General features: G+C 53.7%; 1 protein-coding gene and 1 long non-coding RNA gene across 6 annotated transcripts in view; one reads left to right on the forward strand and one right to left on the reverse strand.

Annotated features, from left to right (window-relative positions):
- Nucleotides 1-100: 100 nt before the first annotated feature.
- LOC123605717 lies at nucleotides 101-2,359 on the reverse strand. The gene is made up of 2 exons (XR_006715862.1): nucleotides 949-2,359; nucleotides 101-489 (listed from the first exon to the last, which is right to left on the reverse strand). It is a non-coding gene; the product is annotated as an uncharacterized LOC123605717 (long non-coding RNA).
- A 481-nt stretch (nucleotides 2,360-2,840) lies between these two features.
- DNAH1 (dynein axonemal heavy chain 1) overlaps nucleotides 2,841-12,649 on the forward strand; it is a 76,733-nt gene continuing 66,924 nt past the window's right edge. For all 5 annotated transcript variants that reach the window (XM_045493040.1, XM_045493041.1, XM_045493042.1 and 2 more), the window contains exons 1-6: nucleotides 2,841-2,948; nucleotides 6,961-7,315; nucleotides 8,350-8,422; nucleotides 9,580-9,754; nucleotides 10,373-10,529; nucleotides 11,478-11,610. In XM_045493040.1, coding sequence (XP_045348996.1) covers nucleotides 6,980-7,315; nucleotides 8,350-8,422; nucleotides 9,580-9,754; nucleotides 10,373-10,529; nucleotides 11,478-11,610 — 874 coding nt within the window. In that variant the 5' untranslated portion in view covers nucleotides 2,841-2,948; nucleotides 6,961-6,979. The remainder of the gene's footprint in view (nucleotides 2,949-6,960; nucleotides 7,316-8,349; nucleotides 8,423-9,579; nucleotides 9,755-10,372; nucleotides 10,530-11,477; nucleotides 11,611-12,649) is intronic.

Genomic DNA, 12,649 nt, shown 5'->3' on the forward strand with positions numbered 1-12,649 from the left:
GGTCCTCAATCTTCCAGTCTCCCAGGAACTCCTACTCCTCCCTGAGTGCTGGGCTTTTAAGGTCTTATCTGTCAAGCTGACCTCATGGATCCAAGGAGAATTAATTTGTCTCCATTTTTATTCATCAAAGAAAGTTCTGGTCAGAGCTGCTGAAGCCAGCTGGCCAATGACAGAGAAGGGGGAAGGTCAGAGGCAGCCTAGGGAGAGCGGTGAACCCCAGACCTCGCCTAGCCCTCTGACAGCCCCCATGTCTGTGACTCAGTTTCTCTTAGCAGCTCAGAGCCCCTGGCTTAGAAAACCAGAGAGAGATCTTGGGGGCCCAAGAGGCTGGCTGGGGGCTGGTGGGGAGTGGATAGCTCCAGCCATGCTGTCTGGATGCCTGTCGCCCTCTGTTCCGGCTGGCCGGCCACATGAAGGGCTCATTCTGCTGTCTATTCACACGGGACTTTCATCTCCGCCGCCACTGAAGCATTGCTCCCAGCTTCAGCACTGCCAGCAGGAAGGCACAGGGGAGGGGGAGCCTAGGATTGCCATGCCCTCAGACCTCTTGCCCAAAAGGCATGAGCCTAGGTGCCCTAAACAGTCTGCTTGCCCAAGCTCTAAGTTTCCAGGCTACCAGAGATGGGTACAGGACCCCCACTCACAAGCTCTTGCAGGAACCCAGTCTTTCCTATTTCAACAAGAGCAAGGCTGGCTTCCCTTCCAGCCCCCAGAGAACAGAGCAAAAGACTGCCCTCCCACCACAGGGTAGGTGGCCTCCCTCAGGGAACAAGTAAGTATGGTGGCCTCCAGGGCAGGGCAGGAAAAGCAAAGCCTAAACCCATGCTCAACCACTGGAGAAGATGGAGGCATTAGAAGGTGGACACTTGAGACCCAAGAGAGCAGGGACTGACCCCAGTGTCCTGCCAGGGAGGGAGGGAGGCAGTCATACCCACTGCCCACACTTACAGAGGGGCAGAGTCGAGGTGGCAGGACTGCTGGGAGAAGCAGACCCCCTGGCCCCCATGCCCCAGGTAAGGGACACAGCAGTGACTATCTCATGGTGGGGAGTGGGGGATCTGTGGGCTGGACCTTCTGAGAGTAGACCCTTCCTGCAGTGGCCTATCCATCTGTCTGGCAGCCATGGCCCCTGTGACATCATCAACCCACTGCGTTGCTTGGCAACTTTCCAGGATTAGCACTCTGCCCCTGTCATCCCTGACGTCCCACCATGGGCTGATGTTGCCCTGGCAACCCGGATGGGTACTGCAGCTTTTGGACAGCTGTACCCAGTGTGGGAAGTGCCAGGAAAAATCCAGGAAGCAGGTGCCTCTTTCTAGGTCGAACAGGGTACACAGCCTATCCCCAGACCCACAAAGGAGCCAGGCTGTCCTAAGCAGGGCTTTGAGGGTTTTTGTGTCCTCAAAGAGCTTTGGTCAGCTTTGCCTCCAATCCCCCTTATACCCTTTCCTTCCTCCCACAATGATCACTAAGCACCTACTGTGTGAATGCCAACAAGAAAAGCAAATCACACTACAGTTTAAACATAGGGAAAGTTGCACCAACATTGGATCTTGAAGGATGACTAGGAGTTGGCCAGGGGTAGGAGTTGGTGGAGAGAGGTGTTCTGGACAGAGGAAGCAGAAACCTGTACGAAGGCCAAATCACTGTCTCCAGCCACAGCTTACACTCTGCCTCTGGACTCCTCATGGCCTGGCCTCTCTGGCTCACTCTTTCAACAGACATTTTAAGGCAGAAACCAGTTTAAATCTGAATGCTCAGTGCCCAGCACTGGCTTGACACTAAGGTAGCATAACTAAAATGTCAAATAGAATTGGACATTTGTTTAATGAACCTCGGGTCCTCCTACCTCCCTCAACACCAACCTGCCTCACCAAGCCTCAGTTTCCCCATCTATGAAATGGGGCCAATGCGGAGAAAGCTCTCTGGGTAAGGGTTCTCAGGTTGAGGTGGGATGGTTTTTAAATTTTCTTTTGGTTTGTAACCCACCTCTTACCCTGACCCTCTCCCCCCACTCCCGCCCCCCCACACCCCGCCAAATGTTTAAGACTAGTGCAGTGGACATCAGTAAACGTTTATATTTCTCAGTTGTCAGTATTGGACCATTTTTGCTTCATCTCCTAACTATACTTATCTATATATAAATCTAGCCAAACCATTTGAAAGGAAGTCACAGCAGCGGATATCCTGACATTTGTCCTGAAATTCTTCAGCCCACATCAGTTAAGACAGGGGCAGTCTCCTATACAACCACAATATCATTTTTCACATCTAAGAAAATTAACAAAAATTCAATATCCAGGACAGACAGGAGGATCAAAGCCTGAACTCATGCCAGGTCCTTGGAGCAGATGGGTGACTGAGGCCAAAGATCGGGGGCAGGAGCACCCACTGCCCACCCTGAGGAGGCTGAGTTGCAGCCTGGTGTGTGTGTGTGTGTGTGTGTGTGTGTGTGTGTGTGTGTGTGTGTTTCTGTAGAAGCTGAACCTCCAGAGAACAGAAGTGACGCAGCGATCTGACCATCTGGCCCACAGCTGTGGCTTAGATATGAACTTCCTCAATTATTACCCCCAAATTATTCACATAACTTTACTTGTTATTTTATTTATTTTCCCCAGGATTCAATCAAAGTCCTTACCCTGCGTTTGGCTGTTTTGTCTCTTTACTCTAGAAGAGTCAGGGAGGGGAGGAGACAGGTAATGGAGCCTGGGTTTGACAGACTAGAGGGCGGCCACTGTCCCCATCCCGCCGAGGAAAGACGGGAGCACAGGGCGGGAGGAACCAAGTCCCAGCCTGTAGGTGGTGTTGGGCGAGGGGACTTGCAGACCCGGGGAGCGTTCGGGGGCGGAAGTCCCGCCCGCCGCGCGGATGATCCCGCCCCTTAGCAACAGGCCCAGCGTCCCTCCCTAGAGACGGGCCACCAGACCGCACTCTGCTCGTTGGAGCCGGTAAGTCGGTGGCTACCGAGGGGGATGGTTGGGCCAGCAGGGGCAGGGGCACCTCGATAAGGCACAGAAGGCGAGTGGACGGGAAGAAGGACTCCCTTCCGGCCCAGGGTCCACATTCCTGTCTCTGACTGCGCATTCAGTTTCCTGAGCCTCGGCCAGGGGGAAAGGAGTGGGGGGCACTTTTAAATAACCTTCCAGGTAAGCCCTGTACTTACTAGACTGACTTTTTGCCCTCCCCCCGCCCCACACGCGGAGAATGTAGCCACAACTCCCCGCCCTGTGGAAGGCCCCTGCAGGCAAGGAGCCTAAGTCCTTATCAGCCACACAGTCCCTCTCCTGATGCCAACAGCAGCCTTAGTCCTCCATGTTCCCATCTGCAAATCCTCAGAGCACCGCCGTCCCTATCTCACAGACTCGTTACAGACATCAGCTTTCTTTCCTTACTTTTCTCACTCATGAAGTCATTTGGCAGACACCTTTGAGGCACCTACTCTGTGCCAAGCCTGTGCCAGTCCTGTGCTAGGTGCTGAGGTTCCAGAGACCAACGTCACCCTCAAATTCCTGCATTTGCAGCTCTCACGATCACCTGGCAGGGAGGATAGATGCGCACATACAATAGAGGGAGGTGTTCGCTGGAGGGAAGAGCCTCAGACAGATGTGGGAGCACAGAGGGGCTCACGTTAGGTGAGTACTCCAAAAAGGCGGAGAGAACCCCACGCCTGTCGGGGTTATTGCCATCCACAGTAGTAGTGTTTGCCAGGTAGCCCCCACAAGGGAAGAGACTTCAAAAATCCTTTAAGCCACAGATCTATTAGATGACACCTTACACAGAACCTGGTATGTGAAACAGATACAGGGTCTTTGCTGAATCCAAGGTTGGGTGGCTCTGAATTTCTTCTGCTTTGGCCCTCCTCCCCACAAGCACTCACCAAAGAACCTCAGGGCTCTTTGGTGCACAGTTTGAGAACCACTGTGGTGTTGCTTAGGGACATGGATCTTTGGGTCAGCCAGAAGTGAAGACCTCAGTTTCCCTTCTGGTTCTGTCGGTTCTCGGCTGTGTGTCCTTTGCAAGTTTCTTGACTTCTCTGGACCTTCATTTCCTTGTTTGTGGATTGGTGATGGTAGTAGTATGTGTCGTGAGGATCAAACCCCCTTGTTCATTTGTGTCCATCCAGCCAGTGCCTGGTGGGTGGTTGGGTCACATGGGGTTGAATGTCACTGAATCCAACCTGAAGCTCCTTCTGACTCAAGCAATTAGGACTCCCAGGTGGTCTGACTGGGGAGAAAGAATGCCTCGGTTTAAATTCCACCTGTGCCTCTTGCTGGCTGGCTGAACTTGCACAGGTCCCTTAACCTCCCTGAACCTCATTTGCCCTACCTCTGAGAAATGAGGATAGTCTCAGTTCTCACCTCAAGGTTTGAACGAGATGTTGCACAAACTACATGTAAGCCCCTAATAGCATTCACCATTCCCACACACTGTGTCTGCTGGGGCCACCCCTGCCATCTTACTGGTCAGTTTCCTCATGTGAGAGGAGAGAGTGCCCAGAGTGAGCAGCAGAGGCTTGCTGGTAACCATGTACTCACCCTCTTACCAGCCCCACTCATTCCCACATAGAGGCAGCCATCACTGGTGGGGCTGATAGGAGACAGAGGTGGATCTGTCTGTGTATCTGTCACAGGTCCTGTGCACACCAGCAACGCACAGGTGCCTAGAGCTGGGGTGGGATGGGAAGGGAGCCGTGGATCTTTGTAAAGGGCTGAGGGATGGAGGAGAGACAGGATTCTGAGTTTGCAGCTTGCTCTCGTGCCTTCCTTCATGGAACGTGTCTGTATGGATCCCCCACTGCCAGACTTCTTGGAGGGAGTTGGCTCATGGGAGAAAAAAACCCCCAACACAGGCTCCTTTTGCCTCCAGTAACACTGTGCTTTCCTGGACATTTCTGCATCTGTCATCTTGGCTGAGCCTGATGATGCACCCGCTCAGCAGCCCAACATATTCAAGCACATTTGAGAGCTGGGGAAACCAGGGAGTGGGATGCCCTCCTGTGGAGTGAGGACCCCGCCTCTCCAAGAACTGCCCTGTTTGGTGATTTCATTCAAAGATGAGCAGACATCTTTGGGTTTGCAGCCATGATGGAGCTGAGCCCCAGTGGGTCCTCTGTCCGTTAGGGTGCTCTGGGAAGGGCTGGTGACTGTCAGATGGGTAGGCCAAACTCAACATTGTTTTTAGGGCCTGCCCCAGGAGGTGGCTGACTACCAGGGAATGGGTTCAGGGAGCCGAGTTCTAGTAGGACACTGGTTAGAAACTGGTCAGCCTCTGGGCTCAGAGTTTGGGCCTTCCTGCCAGAGCCCTATCTGGCCTTTCATGGGCCCTAAAGTGGTCTTGCCAACTCACTACCTCCTTCTTAGAAACGGACTCAGCACTTCAGGCTGCTTCAGCACTGCTGGGTAGCTTTGATGCAGACAGTCCTGGCTGCCCAGCCCGCCTTTCAGGTCAGTCCAGACAGGATTACCCTGCAGTGATCCAACAGGAAGCCTACACCAGCCAGGCATGCTTAAAATGGAGACAACAGGGCACGAAACACCCAGCCAACAGAGCGGCTTGTACCGTGAACTCCTGGCTGCTTTGTCACAGTGTGCAGGGGTTGGGAAATGGGATGGGGCCAGAGGAGAGGGTGATGCTTGGGTCAGAGTATTCTTTTGTTAAGATACCCTCTCTTTTTTATTAATTTATTTTTTTAAAGATTTGTTTGTTTATTTATTTATTTATTTATTTATTTATTTTTAATATAATTTATCGTCAAGTTGGCTAACATACCGTGTATATGGTGTGCTCTTCGTTTTGAGGGTAGATTCCCATGATTCATTGCTTACATACAACACCCAGTGCTCATCCCAACAGGTGCCCCCCTCAATGCCCATCACCCATTTTCTCCTCTTCCCCACCCCTCCCCCATCAACCCTCAGTTTGTTCTCTGTATTTAAGAGTCTCTTATGGTTTGCCTCCCTCCCTCTCTATTTGTAACAAGATACCCTCTCTTTTTAAATGACATTGTTATTGAGATAATTATAGACTCACTCCCTTTTTATTTTTGTACCTGCATTACATGAAAACCTCTTCATCACCATACCCTTGTCCAAATCTCTTATAACCCTGCCCTGACCAAGGATTTCCCCCAGTGATACGTTTTGAGGTAGCCAAAAGCAACAGCGGCTTGGCAAGGGCTTGCTCAGCCTGTAGTAAAAGTTCTGCAAACCCTTGTCCCTGGGATGGTGGATGTGTATGCAGCCCCGTGGTACATGTGCTGTTCCTGCTGGGGAGACGCAAGGGGATGCATTGCATGAGCTGAGCTGACCCTGAGAGCCAGGGCGGCTGAATACCCTTCTGTAACTGGCAGCGGGATCTGTGGGTCACGGAAAGGTCAGGATCCCTCCAGGGAGACCATTTAGTCCTCTGGTTCCTGGGTTATGGTGTGGGGTAGACACAAGTGGGGGAGACAGCGCGTGGCCCAGCACCCCACAGTAGGGAGAGACAGGGCAGTTCAGTTGGGCTGGGGCACCAGGGTTGCCTCCTGCTGAAAGTCATTTTGGGGAAAACCAAACAGGGCCTTTCACTGAGTGAACTCTGGGCCATCCTCCTTGTCTCCTTTGTGAGTAACTAGGCCTTGCTGTCTAACATGGAGGAGAGGGGGTGAGCAGGTGTAGAAGGACGCACTGCAGCGGGGGCATCTGCAGAGCTTCCCTGACTCCCTTCACTCCGCCCCTGACTCTGGGGGCTCATTTCTCACATGCCACATCCAGGGAAGGCCCTGCTGTCTCCTGGTGGGACCTGCCTGGCACTGCGTGTCTGTGTCTGTCCAAGTTAGGAGACCACTTCCTCCCTCTCCACCCTCTGTGTGGCAAGCTGTGGCCGGTTGCAGGATGCAGATGAGGCATCCCTGTGTCCCGGTGCCCCTGGGGGCTGAACAGAAGCCAGCAAGGGCCCAGTGATGCCAGTATCTTCTCCTAGGAGCGCCTCAAGAAGCAGCATGGAGCAGCCTAACAGAGAAGGCTACAGCCCAGGAAGGACCCCTCAGAGCCCAGAGTGCAGCAGTACTCCTGCGGGCCAAGAGTGTAACCTGAAGAGGACCCAGAAAGACCTAGAGTATAACCTGGGGAAGATTCTTCTGGGACCAGATTTTGGCTCCAAGGCTCTAAGCCCTGACCCCAATACCCTGCCTTTACCCCTGCCCCCACCCACGCTCTCAGTCTTGGGGCAGCCCCGGAAGTTGCCCCTGACAGGCACTGATAAGAAGTACCCCCTGATGAAGCAGCGTGGGTTCTACTCTGACATCCTCAGCCCTGGAAGCTTGGATCAAATGGGGGTGAGTGTGGTAGCTGTCCCCTACCAAGCCCAAACCCTCCTTGTGGGTTCCAGTCACCCTTTCTTCCTTGCTTCCTTCCACCCATCCATCTTGCCATCAGTCCATTTGTTCATTTATCCATCTAGCCATCTGTGTCTAATAATTTGTCCGTCCATCCATCCACCCACCATCCACCCACCCATCCATCCATCCTTCTGATCATCTGTCCATCTGTCCCTCCATCCATTTGCCCATTCATTCAACAATTCATTACTGAATATCTCTTATGTGACAGGCCTTGGACTGAGCACTGGTGACAGTGAGGACAAGACATCCGTGTCCCTATTGTCATGGGACAATGACTTTGGTGGGGGAATTGTCCCCCAGCTGTGATTGGGGAGGGGGTCCTTGGACAAAGTGGCATACTATGTGTTTACTGGGTGGCTGGGAGGAGGTGTGTTCCAGGCATGGGGAACAGAAGGTACAGAGGCTTGGGAACCCTGACAAGCTCCATGGCCTGTGTAGAGAAGGAGGAGAGAATGTGAGAGGACCAATGGAGGCTTGGGGTAGGGGGAGTATAGACAGGTGATGACCAGGGGAGAGTTCAAAGAGCCCCGTAGTCCTGGACAGCCTTAGGAAAGTTCTAACTAGGATAGGCCAAGAGGGTTAGGGCAAAGATCCATGGATCCCCACTATGCTGGGGGTGCCAGAGTCACCCTTGGTGGGGGAGACATGCACAGAGACACCTGCTGGACTTGTGGTCCCTCCATCTAGTGGCTCAGCTCCCAGACACAGCAGGAGTGTTCTTAGAGTGAGGAGGGAGCTGTGCAGGATCAGAAGGGGGTGAGGTCAGGGGTGTCCCAAGTGGCTGGAGCTTGTTGCCCACTATGGCCTCTGAATGAGGAATTGTGGAAACTCACTGTTCTGCCCCATTCCCGTGCCCTTGGGTGTTCCCTGGTGGGCTTGGGGGCGACACTTGGCCTTGTGGTCCCTCCCAGGTCCTGCCTGTCCCCAGGATGTTTATACCCGCTTAGAGCTCTGGGATTTGGTTTTAGGAAGTATGCCGTGGTCCCTGCATGAACCAAGATCTCCTGCGGCAGGCCGACCTTGACAAGTTTACTCCAAAAGGTCAGTGTCTAGAAGGGCAGGGTGGATGAGTGGGTGCCATTTAGAAGCAAGACCTCTGGTCTTAGATTGTTTCTTCTTGGCTCAGGATCTCAGTTTCCTCAGCTATAAAATGGGGGTAACAAGATATAAGGTGCTTTGCAAGGGCCAAGCTAACGGTTAGTGCTCAGTGAACCACACCTTATGTTCCTCTTAGCTGAGCTGTGACAAGGGCACCACAGTGGGTGGGGCTGCTGAGGGCCGGGGCATCAGTTCTCTGCCCAGCTGGGGACACTAGGGTTTTCACATGTATAAATTACCTTTTCTACCTCCCCTGGAACATGAGCTTGGAGAAGGCCAGGGCTGTGTCTGAGTTTTCCCTGCTGGGACCCCAGTGTCTAGAATAGGGCCTGGCATGGGAAAGTGCCCAGAAGATCTCTGCTGAATGAAGACTCTCCTCCCAGGCTCTGCGCTGAGTCCTGTAAGGACTGGGGCAGGACTGCAGAGTGTGGGGCAGTCTCTGGTGGCAGAGGGGAGAATAGGGTGGCTCCAGGAGAAGCAGCAAGGTGGGTGGGGCCCTGAGTGAGGAATCAGGTGGGAGCCCTCCCACCTGGCTGGCAGACAGGATACCCGCTTCGATCAGGCTCAGAGGTCCCAGCTGTCTGCCTCTCCTCCCCAGCCCCAGGAGAGGCCTGGCTCCTTGCTGACACTGCCCAGATTAGTCCTCTCAGTGCCCACGGACCTCATGGGGTCTGTGAAGCCCCAGAAGTGGCTCAGGAAATATCACATGTATGTGCATTTGTGTGGTGAGCTGAGGATCCAGTCTCTTGGGCTGTACCGTCTCACAGACATCTGTGGCCCAGAAAATGCTTACAGAGTACAGATCTAAGGGTTGTGGGGTGCTCCTACCATCCACAGTAGGGTGGGGTGGGGATGCTTGGCGGCTCTGCATCCCCATCCACATGAGGAAAAGCAAGACCAAAACACACCCTCTGGAGGCCCTTGCCCTCCCTTGGGTGCCTGGTGCCAAATCTGGCTTCTTGTCTCCACTGCCAGCCACAGGCAAGCTCTGAGCTTCCCTTGCCCCAGGGCGCTCATACCCAGTACCCAGCACTTTGTCTTGGGGCGTATTGGGCTCTGGCCTGAGCCCCTGACACTCCTGCCTGTGCCTCTGCCTGCAGTCAGAAGTTTTGAGATTCCTGAAGGCTTCGAGGAACATTTGGAACAGCAGTGCTTCGAGTCCACCACCCGGGTGCTCACCCAGACTGACTTCCCACTGCAGGCCTACGAGCCCAAGGTGCAGGTGCCTTTCCTGGTGCTGCCAGGCCAGTGCCCCCGAAAGATTGAGATTGAGAGGTATGGCCAGGTTGGCAGTGGGAGGGCCCATTCCTTTGGGGGGGCGGCATCCACCCAAGTCAAGGAGCGAGGGACAGCAGGCTACTAGGTGACCGTCTTCATGGCAGAGGTTACTAAAATGGGCCTGTGTGCAAATCTTGTAGCCCTTTGCTTTCTTTTTTGTTTTTGTTTTAAGTTTTATTTATTTATTTTGAGAGACACACAGAGAGACAATCCCAAGCAGCTGCTGTCGGTGCAGCGGGCTTGAACTCGCAAACCATGAGATCATGACCTGAGCTGAAATCAAGAGTCGGATGCTTAACTGACTGAGCCACCCAGGCGCCTCACCCTTTGGTTTCTTTATAGGAACAAACTGCTTTCCTTGCTGTAGGATTGGGGAGGGTGGTATTTAGGTCAATGTAGTGGAACTACCAGACAGATACAGGGCAGCCGGGGCTCAAGACATCAGCCCCAGCTACCACACTACTTCCTGATGAATTCCAGAGGGGTGGGGGGTCCTGGAGGCATCCCTGGGCCACACTCCTATCCACCACGACCCTGTGGACCCTTGCTGGCATCCATGAAGCCATCTTAGATGAGGTGAGCTGTCATGAGATTCCCTTGTCCCCCCTCGGCCAGGAGGAAGCGGCTGTACCTGAGTCTGGACATCGAGCAGTTACTGGCTCATGAGGGCATCGACTCTGACAAGCTCATGCCCAGGCACCCAGACCCCCACCACCCCCAGACCATTGAGCAGGGCCATGACCCGCTCTTTCCCATCTACCTCCCACTGAAGGTGAGCCTAGTTTCCATAGCAAGCTGATGGTCAGCAGTGGGGGGAAGGGTGGGTGGGAGGGGTACAGGACCCCAGCCGAGAGATCAGACCCAAAAGGGGATCTGTGGGAATCATAAGCACTCACTTGTCAAGCATAATTGGACCTTCCCTCCAGGGGTTTTGATCATCCTAGGCTGGGACAGAAGGGGCCCCAGAACCCCTGAGATGCTGACTCTGCTTTTTGCTTGGGAGCCTGGGGAACCTGTGTATGCAATCTCTGTCCCCCCAGCTCCCAACCTTGAGGCACCAGAAGCAGCCCAGTTGGACTGTGGAGTAGTATATGGAGCTCCCTGACCACTGCTCCTGGACTCACTGAGACGGGGGGAACTGAGGTGGAGGAGGGCCTCATTGTAGCTCCTTTGGGATACCGATGGGGAAACTGGGTCCGAGGAGGAGAAAGAGGGAGCATAGCCTGCTCTAGCTTTCACTAGCCTCCCTGCCCTTCCTCTCCCTGACCCTGAGGATGTCTTGCTTGGCAGTCCCTGTGGGGAGGCAGAGCTGAATCCACATCACCCTACTAAGGGTGGCCTCCTGACTACCCTGAATCTCCTTCATTTCTTCATGTACGTGGAATGCTCAGAAAAATCCAAGGTCCACCTCTTCCCTTGGGCCTGAGCTGGATGATCCTTGGGCAGTGGGAGAGAGAGCTCATATCCTGCTCTGAGTCCCCAAATACCCCTCTGCTTGCATCAGGGTTGCCCGGTTGGGTGGGGATCCAGGGTTTCACAGAGCCAGACCCCACAGGCCCCTGTGAATAGTGGGGGAGACATTCAGCCCCATGGCCCTCAGTCTGTAGCTTCTGCATCTGAAGAAGACTTACTTAGGCACCCTCATCTTCTGCCACACCCAACCCATTTGGCCCCTCTGGGGGAGAGCTGCCTCCTCCTGACCTCTGCCCATTTCTTCCAGGTATTTGACAATGAGGAGTTTGATTGCCGGACTCCCAGTGAGTGGATCAACATGGGCTTGGAGCCAGGGTCTCAGGACAGGAAACCTGTCCCTGGAAAAGCCCTCCTGCCCACTGATGACATCCTAGGTCATGGTGAGCAGGGCCGGCATGGGTGGGGGGCAGGATCCTGGTCTGTACCATCCCTGTCTGGCAAGCAGCCCAACCATTGACTTCTGGGCTGCCCTAGGGGCTGGCAGCTGTGGGAGGGGAGGGCTCCCACCTTTTGAGGCCTCCCAGCTGGGATACAGACTAAGGGGCTGGCCATATAGAGTAAAAAAATACAAAGACCAGGGATGACATTGTGGGAGGGTTGGGGAAGGGACTGCTGGATGGTGTCTAGTGTTTAAAAAAATCTTTGATTTATTGGTAATAAAAAATATGCAAGCTTGCTGGAAATGTTCAAATGTGTACAAGGGGCACAATTCAAGCCTTCCTTCCTGCCACCTAGAAATCACCATTGCTCTAGCTTTAGCTATGGCCTCTCAACTTGCACCTCTGCATGGACAACACACATTCTCATGCTTACACACCTGCTTGCAAACACACATTCACAAGCACACTTACCATCTTACTCACACACCATCCCCCACATCACACACGTTTTCACCACACATACTCACACACCTCCCATCACCCATTCACAGCCACTATCTCTCCCCGCCCCCAACACACATACCTGCACTGATGTCCCACAGGTGAGCTGTATCTCTGCTTTGTCTGTGTCTGTCCCTCCTTTGGCCCCACATCTGCCCTGGAGCTGTGTTTGCTGCTGTAGGGAACTGAGCCAGGTTGACCTTCCTTGGCTGCCTCTGAGTGAGCATCTGAGGAAGATCTGGGTTATGAGGTTGGAGGTTGGAGTTGGCTGCCCCTCTGTGCAGGGCTGAGGGCTGCTCTGCTCCCTGCCCAGTGGTGGACATGCCGCTTTGGGACGGGGAGTGCCCCCCCACCCCCCATGGACTCTGCCCAGGATTGAGAGCCATGCTGGTTGGTTTTAAGACTTCTCAGCCTCCAGGGGGCCCCACAGTAAGTCCATTGAGCAGGCTGTAAGTTTATGTTTCGATTTAAAAACATGTTAATGCTGGAATCAATTTCTCTGAACTAGACAAGAAGCCCAGAATGTTCCCTTTACTTT

This window comes from Leopardus geoffroyi, chromosome A2 (assembly GCF_018350155.1).
Source record: "Leopardus geoffroyi isolate Oge1 chromosome A2, O.geoffroyi_Oge1_pat1.0, whole genome shotgun sequence".
NCBI lineage: Eukaryota > Metazoa > Chordata > Mammalia > Carnivora > Felidae > Leopardus > Leopardus geoffroyi.